At 36.5% G+C, this 16,797-nt stretch overlaps 1 protein-coding gene across 4 annotated transcripts in view; it reads right to left on the bottom strand.

Annotated features, from left to right (window-relative positions):
* TRIM37 (tripartite motif containing 37) overlaps positions 1-16,797 on the bottom strand; it is a 178,125-nt gene that overhangs the window by 26,039 nt on the left and 135,289 nt on the right. For all 4 annotated transcript variants that reach the window (XM_035026727.1, XM_035026726.1, XM_035026729.1 and 1 more), the window contains 4 exons: positions 14,307-14,612; positions 5,478-5,606; positions 4,933-5,122; positions 3,068-3,186 (listed from right to left, as the gene is read on the bottom strand). In XM_035026727.1, the coding sequence (XP_034882618.1) occupies positions 3,068-3,186; positions 4,933-5,122; positions 5,478-5,606; positions 14,307-14,612 (744 nt within the window). The remainder of the gene's footprint in view (positions 1-3,067; positions 3,187-4,932; positions 5,123-5,477; positions 5,607-14,306; positions 14,613-16,797) is intronic.

Raw genomic sequence — 16,797 nt, 5'->3', positions numbered from 1 at the left:
CTGTTGGTGGGAATGCAAGCTGGTGCAGCCACTCTGGAAAACAGTATGGAGGTTCCTCAAAAAGTTGAAAAATGAGCTACCATATGACCCAGCAATTGCACTACTGGGTATTTACCCCGAAGATACAAAAGTAGGGATCCGAAGGGGTATGTACACCCCGATATTTATAGCAGCAATGTCCACAATAGCCAAACTGTGGAAAGAGCCAAGATGTCCATCGACAGATGAATGGATAAAGAAGATGTGGTGTATATATCTATATCTATATCTATCTATCTATCTATCTATATATACACATACATACATACATACACACACACAATGGAATATTATCCAGCCATCAAAAGGAATGAGATCTTGCCATTTGCAATGACGTTGATGGAACTGGAGGGTATTATGCTGAGCGAAATAAGTCAAACAGAGAAAGACATGTATCATATGACCTCACTGATATACGGAATTCTTAATCTCAGGAAACAAACTGAGGGTTGCTGGAGTGGGGGGTGGGGTGGGAGGGATGGGGTGACTGGGTGATAGACACTGGGGAGGGTATGTGCTCTGGTAAGCGCTGTGAATTGTGCAAGACTGTTGAATCTCAAATCTGTACCTCTGAAACAAATAATGCAATATATGTTAAGAAAAGAAAAAAAAAGAAGATAGGAGGAGTGGAAGAATGAAGGCGGGGAAATTGGAGGGGGAGATGAACCATGAGAGACAATGGACTCTGAAAAACAAACTGAGGGTTCTGGGGGGTGCTGGGAGGATGGGTTAGCCTGGTGATGGGTATTAAAGAGGGCACGTTCTGCATGGAGTACTGGGTGTTATGCACAAACAATGAATCATGGGACACTACATCTAAAACTAATGATGTAATGTATGGGGATTAACATAACAATAAAAAAATTTGAAAAAAAAATATAATGAGGACTTAGTAAATATTATTTTTATTATTCCATACCTGTTCTCTGAGCTCCCTATACACCCTATCACAGCACCCACGCCATTAAATGGTCTGACACCTGACTGATGGTTTTCAATTGCTCTCCCTGCATCCTTTTCCACACCTCCCTCCCACTACCACCAACACATATATCCACCAACATACCTGAGAACTACACCCTGTACCCATTTGAAACTGTGATCTACTCTGGCATGTGATTCTTAAGAAGGAGTGGTCATCCCTGGTTGGGTCATTCAACTCAACCAGTGGTTTTCAACTGGGGATGATTTTGCCTCCCAGGGAACATTTTTGGTTATTGTAACTCAGAGGAGGTACTGTTGGCACCTAGTAGTTAAAAGCCAATGATGCCGCTAAACATCCTACAATGCACAAGGCAGCCCTCTACAACAAAGAATCATCTGGCCCAAAATGTCAGTGGGTGTCAAGTTAAAGAAATCCTGAATGAAATAGCAAGTTCAAGAATTACTTCTTCACCAGCATCAAATGCAATAACAGGCAAATTAGAAGCATTTCATAAATGTTGCATGAAGAAAAGGGGGCTGTAATTCCAGCACATGCTATAAACATTTATAATCAATATATATAAATACATCAAAACTAGCTAATCTCTACAGGTCCTTTCTTTAAAGATTTTTAATCGAAATATTTATATCTTAATGTTTTAACAATCAACACTTCACTTTAAAAATCCTTTTCATCTAATCTCTTCTACTGAAGTAAAGCTGGCTGCCACAGGAGCATCAACCTAGAGGGGAGTGTTTAGCATTCTTTAACTAAAAAACCTAAAAAACGCCACCACCACACACACTCTCACAGGGCAGCCGAGGTAAATGGTGGCACCTGCATATATGCTTTGAGCTACAATTCATCAATCACTAAAATTCAAATGAGTGCAGAGGTAGAAGGTGGTAATGATTCAGAGAAATGGGAAAAAAATTTCAATGCCAAATATTAATAAAGTTGACATCCTTTTCTAACATATAAAGGACACAACAATGGCAAAACACATAGCCTTATTTAAAAACACCTTCTGGGGCACCTGAGTGGCTCAGTCATTTAAGCATCTGACTTGATCTCGGCTCAGGTCATGATCTCAGGGTCCTGATATCAAGCCCTTGTCAGGTTCTGCACTTAGTGCAGTCAGCGTGTCTCTCTCCCTCTCCTCCCCTGCCCCCCTCCCATGCATACTCTCTCTCAAATAAATAAAATCTTAAAAAACAAAAACAAAAAATACCCCAAATACCTCTGCTACTCAAAATTACAAAATGTCTCCTATGCTTTTAGATAAAGAATGATAAAACTGGAAGAACACACAGAAGAATACTGAAAATGTAATTGAGAATGAACTGCCAGAGTTGAAGTCAGTTACCATAAAGGATTTTTTTAAATGGCTAAAGTTTGGAATAATTCTATATGAGCAAAGCAATTTACAAATATTAATAAAGACTGACTTCAGGGTGCATGGGTGGCTCAGTCAATTAACTGTCTAACTTCAGCTCAGGTCGTGATCTTAGGTTCCTGGGATGAGTTCTGCTTTGCGCTCCTGGCTCAGCAGGGAGTCTGCTTGTCCCTCTCCCTCTGCCCGTCCCCACCCCAACCCTCACTGCCCTGCCCCCACTCATGCTCTGTCTCTCAAATAAATAAATAAATAAGTAAATAAAATCTTAAAAAAAAGACTGACCTTAAAAGACAAAAGTACTTAACACTTAATATTATAATTAGTTGTTTTTGTGCATGCCTTTCCCCTAAGCCTGTGAACATATCTAATCTCATCTTTGCATATCTAGCAAATTCAATGCCTATCATTGAATTTACTGAATGAGCAGATGAACTGAATGAGCAGATGAACCATCTGTAGATTCCCCCACCCCCCTGTAAACCTCCCTTCTAAGTAAGACATATCCTTTTATGTAGTCAATTATCCACTTTGCCTTCCTCTGTGCTCAGTGTCCTAGTAAATCAAATTCAGTGGCACAACAAATGCTGTATTCAGATCAAGCATGTTGGATGGTAATGTCTCAATAACCTTTAACTACTCCCCAACACCAACACACAAAAAATCATTATTCCCACCTCCCACCAAATTATGACTTTATCATTCCATACCTTCCTCAGGGGCAGCTGAAGCTCCTTCAGGTAGTATAGGTTGTAATTCCCCAGTTTCAGAATTATTTTCCAAATCAGTCATTTGCATTCCTTCCAGACGACCTCCTTTAGTGTTAGCCCTCAAAGGAGAAAACAGCCTGATATTTTTGTATAACTAGTCAGTGATACAATATATATTTTCTTCTTGTCCTGAAACTGAGCATGAAACCAAGGAGGGTATATGGCACTGGTGTTAAATATAAATTTCAAGTATTGTTTTTTAAAAAATTCACTGTAAGACCCACAATAAAAGGTTAGAAAATGATGGACTGTATCAATGGCAATATCCTGGTTGTGATATTGTACCAGTTTTGCAAGATGTCATCATTAGGGGAAACTGGGTAAGGTGCATAGGGTCTCTCTGTATTATTTCTTAGAACTGCATGTGAACATATAATTATCTCAATAAAATTCTGATTAAAAGACAAAAATAGAAGTCCTAAATAATATGCTCTCATTGATATGGAAAGACCTCAGATATATTATTGAGAAAACAGGGTGTACGTTTTGTATTAAAAAAGCTATATAGTCACAGTTGCTTAAATATGCATAAAAACTGAGAAGACACAGCATATATAAAAAATTAAAAATAGCAGGGATGTGTGTGGGCAGGGAGCTGGAAAACTAAGCAGATGGGAGACAAAGATGGGGAAATTTTCACTTAATATTCTTTTTTTACTTCTCTATTTTTGAACCACTTATTATTAAAATTTTTGCTTACAAACTACTTTAAATCAGGCAAGGAAAAAAAGACACAAGTTAGAAAACACCCACATAAGCCAGGCTAGCAATACAATTAATTGTAAAATGAGGGTTACAGCTAAGAGCTGCAGATATTTACAGAGGATTTTACAGTCTAGAAAAAAAGTCTATGTTCATATACATTTAATTGTTATGACTAAAAGCAGATATAAATATCTCCATAACAAAATATAAAAGCTAGTTGTAGCTTCAACCTGAAAGGAATATGTATAAAATCAGGGTAGGTAAGGAAGGACAAGACAATCCTGATGATTATAACACCTTTCCACTGTTTAAACTGGACCTAAAAGAGAAAACTAAATCATACCAGCTGTTCTTTTACATTTGGTAATTATCCAGACCTTAAAGCTATTTAAATTAGGTAAACTTAAGGGATGTTAATCTCTCTAAATTTAATTCAAAGTTTTTTTTCAAAGTCTCCAAGGTAGAACTATTCCATTGTTTAAACTTAGGAATGTATTTAATATCTATAAGATAGATGAGCAGATGGTATTAATGGCTCATCTAGCACATTCACAGACAATGTATTTCATAATCACTCTATCTTTTTAATGGATGGAAGTTTAATTGACATGGCTGGGATCTGAACTTATGTTTCCTGGGCGAGAGATAAAGGTCACAATATACCCTTTTGAGAAATTCCAACTCTTGAGTTTTGAAGACATTTTCATAAGAGAAGAGAAAATAGGTGAGATAAAGTACAAAAGCAGTGTTAAAATAAAATTGCCAGAAGTGCTTTGTTACATACAAAATATTCGTAAAAGACCTATGACATAATACGGCCCACCCAACACAAATGTCTTTGAAAAGTGTGGAGGAGATAGAAAGGAAAAAAAAAAAAAGCTGACACATCAAAAACTCACAAGGCAGAATTCACACAAGGTTACACACTTCAGTGAAAATGATATCTAACATAACTGAACATCTGAAACTATCCCATTTCATTCCATTAAGAAAAAAAGGTCTCTGATACTTTATAGTTAGATTTTAATACAACAAACTGTCTACTAAAAAATTAACAAAGTGGAAATTTATTCATTATGATGTAGACCAAAAGAACTTACCCCAAGGTGACAATTTTCCTCCTTTTCTCAACAGCAGGTAAACCATTGAAAACTGCAACCACAACAGCATCCGAATCCAAAGCTTGACACTGCCGGTCTTCAGATTTTGGCAAAATATCACTGATAGTGCCATGTGTTAAGGCTCGGGGAGAACTGTGCTTGCTCCCAGACTGAGAGCTTCCTGGGGAGCCTACAGAAAAGAAAGAGGATACTTAGAAAGAAGGCAAACAAAGCTCTTTAACCTCCACTTTAGAATATCTCACTACATAAACATTTTTAAACTGCAGGAAAACTCAAAACCAATTAAAAAATATATCCCAGTTTTTTGATGCCAAGTATTTAAAATTAAGGAATCCAGAATATGCAGTCTAATGGCTGCATTTTCTTACCGATGGGTCTGTTCTCTTGTGAGATCAAGGAACTTTCAAATCAAGTTTCAGCACTGTCAGTGCCTTTAAAGATCTAAATCTACGTACACCATAAGATCAGTTTTAAATAACAAACATCTACCCACTGAAATTATATTCTAAACTCTCCAAATTTACCTTCAGATAGAGTTTGACAGTCTCCCTTTGAACGGCTATTTTCCCCAGAGTCTATTGCTCTTCGAAGTGACAGACTACCTGCTATACTGGATCGAGCTGGCTTGGATGAATTACTCTTCTTATTTGTGGCTGCAAAGACATTTAAAAATATTTCCGAATAAGATAAAATAGCACAAAACTCACTACATAGGCAGTCAGAGGAAGGCTAATCTTATGGAATGTATTCTATCTACTGTGTCCAAAAAACCCAGGACACTCTGGTCCCAAATGGTTTATTTGGGGTCTTATGCAGAAAGTATTCCTACTTTGCTACTTGTGGACCAGAGTCTTAACAAAACCAGAAAAATATTAGTAAACCCCAAAAGAAAAATCCTACCAGATATGAACTCCAATCTCAATACCAAAGTATTAACAACAAAAATAAAACCCCGAAAACACTTGAAAATTGTAAATTATTGGATTAACAAGAAAATCAATTACAAATAAATCACAAATAAAATACACAAGATGTTTGTGGCTAAAATAATTAGGAAAAGAAAATGTACAGACATAATGAATTAGAAAAAAATGAAACTAAGTGGCCTACTACGCAAACTCGAGGAGCTAGAAAAAGAATAAAAATAAATAAAAAGAAAGAAGATATGCATTTAAAGGTAATAAACAGGATCAGCAAGGTAGCAGGACACAAGACCAAGAACTGATTATCTTTTTATAGACCAGCAAAGCACAATTCAAGAATGCAATTAAGTAACAATTCCATTTACCGTAGCATCAAATAGAATAAAATATTTAAGAAAAAATTTAATAAATACTTGCACATTGCAAACTATCACACACTGCTGAAAGATAATAAAGATGGAAATTTTTTAATATTTCCAATAAATGCTTAATAAAAAAAAAAGAAGGGAAAAATACGGTGTTCACTGATCAGAAGACTTAATATTGTTAACATGGCAATACACCCAAAATTGATCTACAAATTCAACACAATCCCTATAAAAATTCCAACTGTTTTTTAAAATTTTATTTTTAAATTTTTTAAAGAGAGAGAAAAGGGGAGGGAGGGGCAGAGAGAGTAGGCAAGAGAGATTCTCCAGCAGACTCCCAGCTGAGTGAGTGAGGAGCCCGATGTGGGGCTCAATTCCACAATCCTGAGATCACGACCTGAGCCAAAACCAAGAGTTGGACGCTTAACCAAGCCATCCAAGAGCCCTAGCTGTTTTACTTTTTAACTGCAGAAATTGGTAAGTTGATTCTAAAATTCATATGAAAAGATCCAGAATACCCAAAATATCTTGAAGGGAAGACTCATAGCAGCATTATTCATAATAGTCAAAAAGTGGAAAAACACTACATGATGCCCATCAAATGATGAGTAGGTAAACAGAACACGGTACACATATACAATGAAGTTATGACTCAGCCATAAAAAGGAATGAAATAATACATGCTACAACATGGATGACCCTTGGAAATGTTATGCTAAGTGAAAGAAGCCAGACACAGAGGCCCATATTGTATGATTCTATTTATATGAAAAGTCCAGAAGAAGTAAAACCATATAGAGAAACTAGACTAGAGGTTACCAGGAGATACGGGGAGGGAAAAATGGAGAGTGACTGTTCACACGTCTGGAGTTTTTGGCGAGAGGGTGATGAAAATGTTGTAGACAGTGTTCTAGATAATGGTGATCATTACATGACTTTGTGAATATATTAAAAACTGTTGAATTGTACACTTGAAGAAAAAGATGTGAGAAAAAATTGCAGTGGAAAAATTGGTCTTAATGTATATATAAATTATAATATGGTCCTTAACCAATAATGCATTCTGTTAATGGACTATTAAATTAAAATAGAAACAAAGGTAGAATTTAATGTAATAAAAAGGTAGAAGATGCTGGAGTGGAGGGGGTGGGAGGGATGGGGTGGCTGGGTGATGGACATTGGGGAGGGTATGTGCTATATGGTGAGCGCTGTGAATTGCGTTAAGACGGATAAATCACAGACCTTTACCCCTGAAACAAATAATACATTATATGTTAATAAAAAAAAAAAACAGTAGAAGACAGTAAATGAAAATATATCTAAGAACTAGTCTTTGAAGAGACAAATAAAATGGACAAGTTTCCAGCAAGTCAAATCAAAGGATAAAATAAGAAAACACATATAAGCAAAATAAGAGAAAAAGTTTAACAGCCCATATTTAGAGAACTTTTTAAAATTTAAGAGACCAGAATAAGCGGCTTTATAACAATAAATTTAAATATTTAATAAAATGAGTAATTTTCAAGGAAAATTAATTATGGAAACCGGCTTAAGGAGGAGAAATATGAGACCAATAAACACACTGAAATTAAACAGGTTGTTAAAGTTCTGTCCCTGAAAGAACTACTAACTGGTTTTATGAACGAGTTTCATTAACTTTTAAAGAGCAGATAAGATGTTAAAATAATTTCACACCGCAGAAAAGGACAAAAGCTTCTGAATTTATTCCGTAAGGCTGGCATAAAATTGAAATTCATATGGGTTAAGGATAATTTAACAAAAATACAACTCGATTTTACTTATGACTACAATAGTCAAGAATTCTAAGTAAAATATTAGCAAACTGAATATGGCCGTATATTTAAAAAAATTATAAATTATCAAAACCAAATAGGATTCATTCTACTATCTCGAGAATGGTCATAATTAGATTAAGATAATTAGATAAAGAATGTAATTCTTTAAAGTTAAAATAATCAAACAAAACAATATGATCATTTTGACATAAGCCAAAAAAGCATAATTCTATACAACTTCTTGAGAAACAACAACCTCTTACTAAGTAGAAAAAGAGGTAGTTTGGTGCAATGGTGAAAGCCACAGGCTCTGTGGTTCAAGTTCTTGGCTCTGCCAATTACCACTGTGAAACTCTGAGAATGCTGTTTAATGCCCTGTGCCTCCATTTATCTATCTGTAAATTGGGGATAAAAATAACTTGCCTCAGAGTTGTTGGGATTAAGTGAGTTAACACATATGTGACTTACTTAGAATGATACCCCACACAGAGTAAACAGTGGTACTTATTGTATACAGTAATTATTAGCAATAGAAGAATATATCTTTTAACTTGGTTAAAAACTATTAAAACATATAGCACAGGCGCCTAGGTGGCACAGTCAGTCATGCATCTGACTTGGTTTCGGCTCAGGTCGAGACCTAAGGATCATGAGATTGAGCCCTGCGTCCGGCTCCGCGCTCAGCACGAAGTCTGGTTGAGATTCTGTCTCCCTCTCCTTCTGTCCCTCCTGCTCCTGTGCTCATACTTTCTCTTTCTCGCTCTCTAAAATAAAAAAATAAATCCTTAATGAAATATATAGCAAATTTTATACTTGAGAAAACTAAAGGAATTCCTAAACAGAGTTGAAAACATTATAAAAATTCTATTACTGCTATTAGCATTGTTCTGAGATCCTAGCCTAGACAATGAAAAATGAAAAGTAAATAAGCAAAAAAGGAATGAGCAAACTATAATTATTTGCTGATATGATCATCTACTTAAAAATTCAAGATAACTGACTGAAAAACTTAGAATTTAAAAATTTCACTAAGTGGGCTGAATACAAGACAAACCTATAAAAACCAACAGTATTCCTACAAGTGACAAATAATTAGAAAATATTCTGGGGGGGGCAGGGGAGGAAATCCCACTCACAATAGCAACCTAAGTTATAACCTATTTAGAAATGAATATAACAAGACATATACAGAACTTATATGAAGAAAACTAAAACTGTGAAGTATAGATGAGAGATGACCAGAAAAATGGAGAGAAATACCACTTTCCCAGATATTAATGCTTCAATACTGAAAAATGTCAGTTCCCCAAATTAAATGTAATTAAATCCATTAAATAATGCAATTCCAGTCAAAATGTTTTTCTGGAAGAGTAAATATGCAAGAACCATCAAGAATATTTTGAAAACAAAAACAAAAATGAAGGCAAGTCAATTAGTTTACAAACTAGGATATATAGTAGTTAAAAACACTACAAATATTCAGTTGAACAATATCAAATTGCTGTTTTTGCAGGTCAAAAACAGTTGCATGCTGGCAATTTCATATGATTTAACCTCTGTGAACAAATTTAAAAACAGAACAATGCAAATATGGGAATTTGGTCTATTAAAGGATGCATTTCATATTGTTGGACAGAGTGGAATCTTCAAAAAACATGTTTCTTTTGGGGGGGAAAAAAATCACTGAACTTACCTCACACACCATCATGAAAAACAAATTATATACGGTATAGTGACCTAAATGTTAAAAAATTTAAAAAAATACCGTAAGAAAACGGGTCATTTTTATAAACTTGGGAGTTAAAAAGGCCTTCCAAATAAAAACATTAAACCTCAAAACCATGAATACTATTAATAGATCTGTCTAAAATAAAAAATTACAACTTTTGTTTAGCAGAAAAATAAAAGCAAGTGACAACAGGAGGGAAGTACTTGCAAAAATAGGTAACAAAAGCTTTTTGCAAAAGTCCATCTAAAGAGCATTACTTCTTTCTGTTTTAGATTGTCATTTCCTTGACAACTAGATGAGGTTGAGTATCCTTTGAGATGCATACCGTCCATTTGTATTTCTTCTTATGTTAACGGCCTAATCATAACCTTTACTTCATTTTCTATTGAATTGTCATGCTTATTTTAGGAGGAGCCTATGTATTTGGCAATCATCCTCTCCTCTATTCATCTCTACTGGATTACTGCCACCTACGGTATTAAGCATTAAAATATCCCATTTTAATAAACACACACACAGCCCAGAAATAAATGCTCACATATATACTCAAATGATTTCCTTTTTTTTTTTTTTAAGTACTCTCTACCTCCAACATGGAGCTTGAACTCACAACCCTGAGATCGAGTCACACACTCTACTGAGTGAGCCAACCAGGAGCCCCTTTAATGATATCCAACAAGGGTATCAAGACCATTCAATGATGAGAGGAAAATCTTTTCAACAAAGGGTGACAGGAAAGCTGATATCCATACACAAAGGAATGAAGTTGGACCTTTACCTAATACCATATACAAAATTAACTAAAAATAGATCCAAGACATTTATAAATATTAGATCTAAAACTATAAAACTCTTGGGGCGCCTGGGTGGTGAAGTCAGTTAAGCACTGGACTCTTGGTTTCAACTCAGGTCGTGATCTCAGAGTTGAGCCCTGCAACAGGCGCAGTTTCTCTCTCTCCATCTCCTTCTGCCCCTCCCCCCCAAATAAATAAATCTTTAAAAAAAAATAACAGCAACAACAAAAAACCCCTACAAAACTCGTACAAGAAAACATAGGGGAAAAGCTTCACAGCATTAGCTTTAGCGAAATATGACACCAAAGCACAGGCAACAAAAGGAAAAAAAAAGATAAACTGGACTTCAACAAAATTAAAAACTTTTACCATCAAAAGATACCAGCAGACACTATAAAATGTTCAACACCACTGATAAATGTGAATCAAAAGCACAATAAGACAATAAAATACCGCTTCACACGCATTACTATGGCTATTAGCAAAGACAAAACAAAACCATAAAATTGTAAGTGATGGGGAAGATGTGGACAAACTGGAGCCCTTGTGCACTATTAGGTAGGAAGTAAAATGGTGCAACCTCTATAGAAAACTGAATGGCAATTCCTCAAAAAATTAAAAACTGAGTTACCATATGATTCAGCAATTCCGCTTTTACATTTATATGCCCAGAAAAATGGAAAACAGGGTCTTGAAGAGATGAACACTCATCCTCATAGCTGCATTATTCACAATAGCCAAAAAGTAGGTGCCAATCCAGTGTCCATCAAAGGATGAATGGATAAACAAAAAGAGGCATACACATATACACACAACGGATTATCAAATAGCCACAAAAAGAGAATTCTTTTTTTTTTTTTTTTTTAAGATTTTATTTATTTATTTGACAGAGACACAGCGAGAGAGGAAACACAAGCAGGGGGAGTGGGAGAGGGAGAAGCAGGTCTCCCGTGGAGCAGGGAGCCCGATGCGGGGCTCGATCCCAGGACCCTGGGATCATGACCTGAGCGGAGGGCAGACACTTAATGACTGAGCCACCCAGGCACCCCCAAAAAGAAAATTCTGACACATGCTACAATATGGATGAACCCTGAAGACATTATGCTAAGTGAAATAAGCCAGACACAAAATTATGTTTCCACTTATACAAGGTACCTAGAATAATCAAGTTTAGAGAGACAGGAAGTAAATAGTGGCTGCCAGGCACTGGGAGGAGGAAGAGTAGAGAGCTACTGTTTAATAGGTAGAGAGATTCAGTTGCGCAAGATAAAAAGAGGTCTGTGGATGGATGGTGGTGACAGTAGCACAACAACGTGCATGTACTTTATGCCACTGAACAGTACTACTTAAAAAAGTTAGGACAGTAAATTCTGTTTAACAAATTGTGGTAAATTCCTTTTAAAAACTGAACATAGAATTATCATATGATTCAGCAATGCCACTCTGGGTATACCCCAAAGAACTGAAAGTAGAGACTCAAACAGATATTTGCACACCCAAATGCATAACAGCATTAGTCACAATAGCCAAAAGATGGAACCAATGCAAATGTCCATCAATGGATGAAATGTGGTACATACATACAATGGAATATTATTCAGCCTTAAAAAGGAATGGATTTCTGATACATGATGCAATATGGATGAACCTTGAAGACATTATGCAAAAGTGAAGGAAGTCAGCATAAAAAGACAAATACTTTATGGTTCCACTTATGTGAGATATCTAGAATAGTCAAGTTCAGAGAAACAAAGTGGAACAGTGGTTGCCAGGGGTTGGGTTGGGGGTGGAGTTATTATTTAAAGGGTATAGAATTTCAGTTTTACAAGATGAAAAAAGTTCTGTGACTGCGTAGTGGTGATGGTTGTACAACAGTGTGAATGTACTTAATGCAACAGAACCATACCTAAAAATATCTATAATGGTAAGTTTTATGTTATGTACATTTTACCACAGTAAAAAAGAAATAGGTCAAGAAAAAAAAAAAAGCATATATGCTTAAGAAAGTGAATACATAGACAGATAACAGCAAACTCTTTTTTGACTCCACACGCCTTCCAGGTACCACCCAAACTTTTGAAAGAGTTGTGCAATAATGTTCCAGTTTCTCATTGTGTTCACCCTGCTACACTCCTCCATGGGAATGATTATTAAAAGCGCCACCCACATTTCAACTCGACACCTCTCAATGGTACGACCACTCCATTTCTTTCATGAGATATTATCCTTTCTAGTTTTTCTCGTACCTTAATGATTAGATTCTTTTCAATTTCCTTTACTGGCCTTCTCTTCATTACCAAGCCTTTAAATGTTAAAGTGCCCCAGAGCCAAAATTTCTCTTCTCCATTTAAATTTACTCCATACTTGTTCTTATTCAGTCCCTGACTTTAAACAATATCTGATACTGTTGATTCCCAATTGTTTACGTCCAGCTGTGACCACATACGCTTCAGATTTATGTACCAATTCACCTGCCTAGAAGACATTTTACTAGGATAACTAGGAGCCATCTCAAACCTAACATGTTTAAACAAGAATCCCTAACTTCCTGCCCCCCAACTCCCCCCTCAACCCCCACACCAGCTTTTCCCTTATTTGATTTGCATCTAAATTAATGATAGTACCAGTCACTAAGTTGCCTGGGACAAAAACTTAAACACGATTCTTAGTTTTTTTTTCTTTCCATACAACACTATCCAGCCTTTCTTATCAGGGTTGTGGGAAAGAACTGAGCCCTCTTGGTCTAAAATATCCATTGTAATTAATGAACTGACTTCTATGTATCTAGAATAGTACTAGTTATGTAGCATCCTTGGGAGAATTAACAAAGATGGGAACCTCAGATGAGAAGGGCTGCTAGACTATGAGCAAGTCCACCTACCCACTGTAGTAACTCCAGAATAGGCCACCATATTTCACACACACTATTGTTATAGGCTGTTTCACAACCCCCATTCAACCCCTTTCAGACCCTTCTTCATACAAGAAGCAAAGTAATCTTTGTAAAAGGTAAATCCGATCATAAATGCCCCCTCCCCCACCCCACCCCTTTTCATTCTCTAGAGATCCTCCTAAAATCAGAATAAAACTCAAATCCTTATCCAGGTCTTACACGTCCATACCTGATACAGACCCTGCCTACCCCTCTGACTTATCTCCTAGTATTCTCCCCACTGCTTTGTTCACCATATTAAACCATATTGGTATTCCTTTGAGCTTTCAAACATGCAGAACAGCAAATACTTTATCAGTGACTTTGCATTTTCTGTTCTGTTTACCCAGAACAACGTGTCCCACAGATCTTTGCATGGCTGCCACCTTCTCAACCTTTAGGTCTCAGTTCAAATGTTGCCTCCTCAGAGACTTTCTCCTACCACCCTAACCTAAGCAGCACACTCCTCACCTTCCCATCCCACTCCTCTGTTGTTTCCTTCACAGGACTTTTTACTAACTGAAATTATCTTTACTTGTCTACACATTTTAATGTCCGATTCCCACCGCATGAATATATGAAAGCAAGATCCAAGGGGTTAAGGATTTTGTCTTGTTTATTGCCCAGCACAGAATATGCAATCAAGAAATGTTAGCTCTATACAGTAGAAAATATACAGTTTTGAATGGGAGAAAAGGCTGTATATATAGTCTTACTTCATTGTAAGAAAGACGTTTAAATATTATTCTGAAAATAACCCATTCTCTAGCTTCCCAAATGACAGAGAAATGACATTAAAGGATCCACTTACAGTTTCGTATGTAACCAGCAACTGATGACTTTGCCAAGAGCTCCATTCCCAAATCCTGTAATCTGCCACAGTTTTCAGCTCCACAAGCAGCCAGAGCTGCCTGGTCAGCAGAAAAAAGGCTTGCCTGCATGTCTCCAGAAGCAGCATTGCTGCTTTTGATTTCTGAAAGTGTATTCTTTACATCAGTTTTCATACATCGAACTTCAGCCATCTGAGTTTTGAGTCTTTTCAGCATCTTTAAATCAGAGGGAACTCGCCACATGGCCTGCTGCTTCCTTTGGTCTTTATCTTTTCGAGAATATGATGCTTTAGAGAGAAAGTTACAAGTCATGTTCCATTCATGATAATGTCAATATATGCAGACTTGATGTGTAAAAAAGCTAAAGTGCTTTAGGTGGTATGAATAATAAAAGCACGCATTAAATTCCATTAATGAAAATAAAGATAGCTACAAGTACCCTAACTTTATTCATACCTTCAAAGTTAGAATCTGGTTTACATGATAACCACTCAAATCTGAATTAGTTATTTAATTCTAAAAGTTTAAAAAAGCTGCCCTACTGCCTATGCTTTCTTCTTTATACTTCTCCATTTTTCTCAAATTTCCCACACTGAGCTTTTATTATCTTCATAATTGAAAAAATGAAAACAACCCAGAAGCCAAACAGTCCAATCTGCTATACACAGTATATACAAATACACATATTCCAACTAAGTTTAAAAAGTTGTCCAGCTATTAAGTGCCATGGAACATCATAAAAGAGTATTTTCCTGTCACTGAGTCTTTACAGTCTCTAAAGTAACAATGTTTTCTCTCTTCCCAGAGAAAGTAGCTGTTTTTCAACCCACCCCCCACGCCGCAAATATTAAAAGGAGAGGCGTATTTTGAATATCAAAGAATGTTATGACTGACTCAAAGCAAAAAGAAACCAAGCCCTACAAAAAATGGGGGACCAATGGGCACTAACTAGACATCTGAACTTGCCTACATATTGCAACAACCTTCTACCATAAAAGAGGGAGTACAGTAAAAAGTAGATATTATAGTGTGTTCAACAGCCATTCCCCCACTTCTAACTTGCCAAAAGGACTCAGATTGTGTTCAGGTGTCAGGTGGTAGGCAGCAATGTGCTCAAGGAGGTTAGATCCCTCCTTTGGCCCCAGGGCATATGGGTCATTCCTCTGACAGTGTTTAGGGAGGGTATATGACTCACTTCCAGCCAAAAGTCTTCTGGGAGTCTTCTATCTTAATAGGAGATTTTATTATCTTTGTTTATTTAATATCCGTAAGGAGCTTACTGAATTAAATTAAGTCATTTTATTCTCTCGTATCAATCCTCTGAGGTAACTAAATTCTATTTTTATCTTCATTTTATTTTAGGGGGGGGAGGGGCAGAGGGAGAGAGAGAATCTTAAGCAAGCTCTGCGCTCAGCACGGAGCCTGACATGGGGCTCGATCCCATGACCTGGCCAAAATCAAGAGTCAGACGCTTAACTGACTGAGCCACCCAAGCACACATAAAAAGAATTTTCTATAAATGAGGTGAGTAAGTTGAGATTTTTGAAACTCAGGATTTGGTCTCAGATCTACCATTTAGTTGCTGTAACTACAGAGAAGTCCACCAACTTCTCAGTCCATTATTTATTTATAAAATGAAGACAATAATATATACCTAACAGGGTTGTCACCAGGCTCAAAAAACTGTTCATGAAAGCATTCTGTGGTGTAGTCCCCATCCAACCCCTTTCCACCAAGATGTCAGAAATGTTTTCTAAAACCCTAATCAGATATTACTTTCCTGCTTAAAACCATTCATGAAAGCACCAGCATGGCCCATTATCTGAGGCCCCTGTCTCTCAGTGGCTTTATCTTCTACCTCTACCCCAAATACATCCCAGTGTTTTGGTATTACTTGCAACTCCGTAATACACAGGCAATGCTACACTCCACTCCTGTACTTTACACATGCCCTATTCCCTTCTCTCTCTCTCTCTCTGTTAACCCAAACCAGAGGAAATCTGAAATGTCTACTCCTTCAGGCACCTAAACCACCGAGAGAGGCATCTCTTCTTCCAAGTCAATTCTTACCTAATTTTTTATAGTACTTGGAGCATACTTCTATTGCAGCACTTGTCACTTCTTACAGTAAGGAAGACAAACATATAGACTGTGAACAACTTATGGTGGAGATTACATCTTAGTGATCTTTGTATTTCAGGCAAAACAACTTATGGCACAAAATATTCAAAATGTTTTGCTAAATAAAATCTTGCACCCCACATCTATATGGACTTAAATATGAAAATCCATATTAACCCACATGGTTCAGTTTATTATTACTAGAAACTGACAAGGATTTTAAAAAGTAAAAATCCCACATGGGAAAATTAAAAAAAAAATTAATCAAGCCTCCTTAATCTGATAGACAACTACTGAGCCTGTTTCAAATGCTAGGCATTGTGCTGGGCAGGGAATACGACAGTGAGTAAG

The sequence above is a fragment of the Mirounga leonina genome, unplaced genomic scaffold (genome assembly GCF_011800145.1).
Source record: "Mirounga leonina isolate KUSES-001 unplaced genomic scaffold, KU_Mleo_1.0 Mir_200, whole genome shotgun sequence".
Taxonomy (NCBI): domain Eukaryota; kingdom Metazoa; phylum Chordata; class Mammalia; order Carnivora; family Phocidae; genus Mirounga; species Mirounga leonina.
The sequence above is the reverse complement of the archived record's forward strand: the minus strand, read 5'-3'. Positions and strand labels throughout refer to the sequence as shown.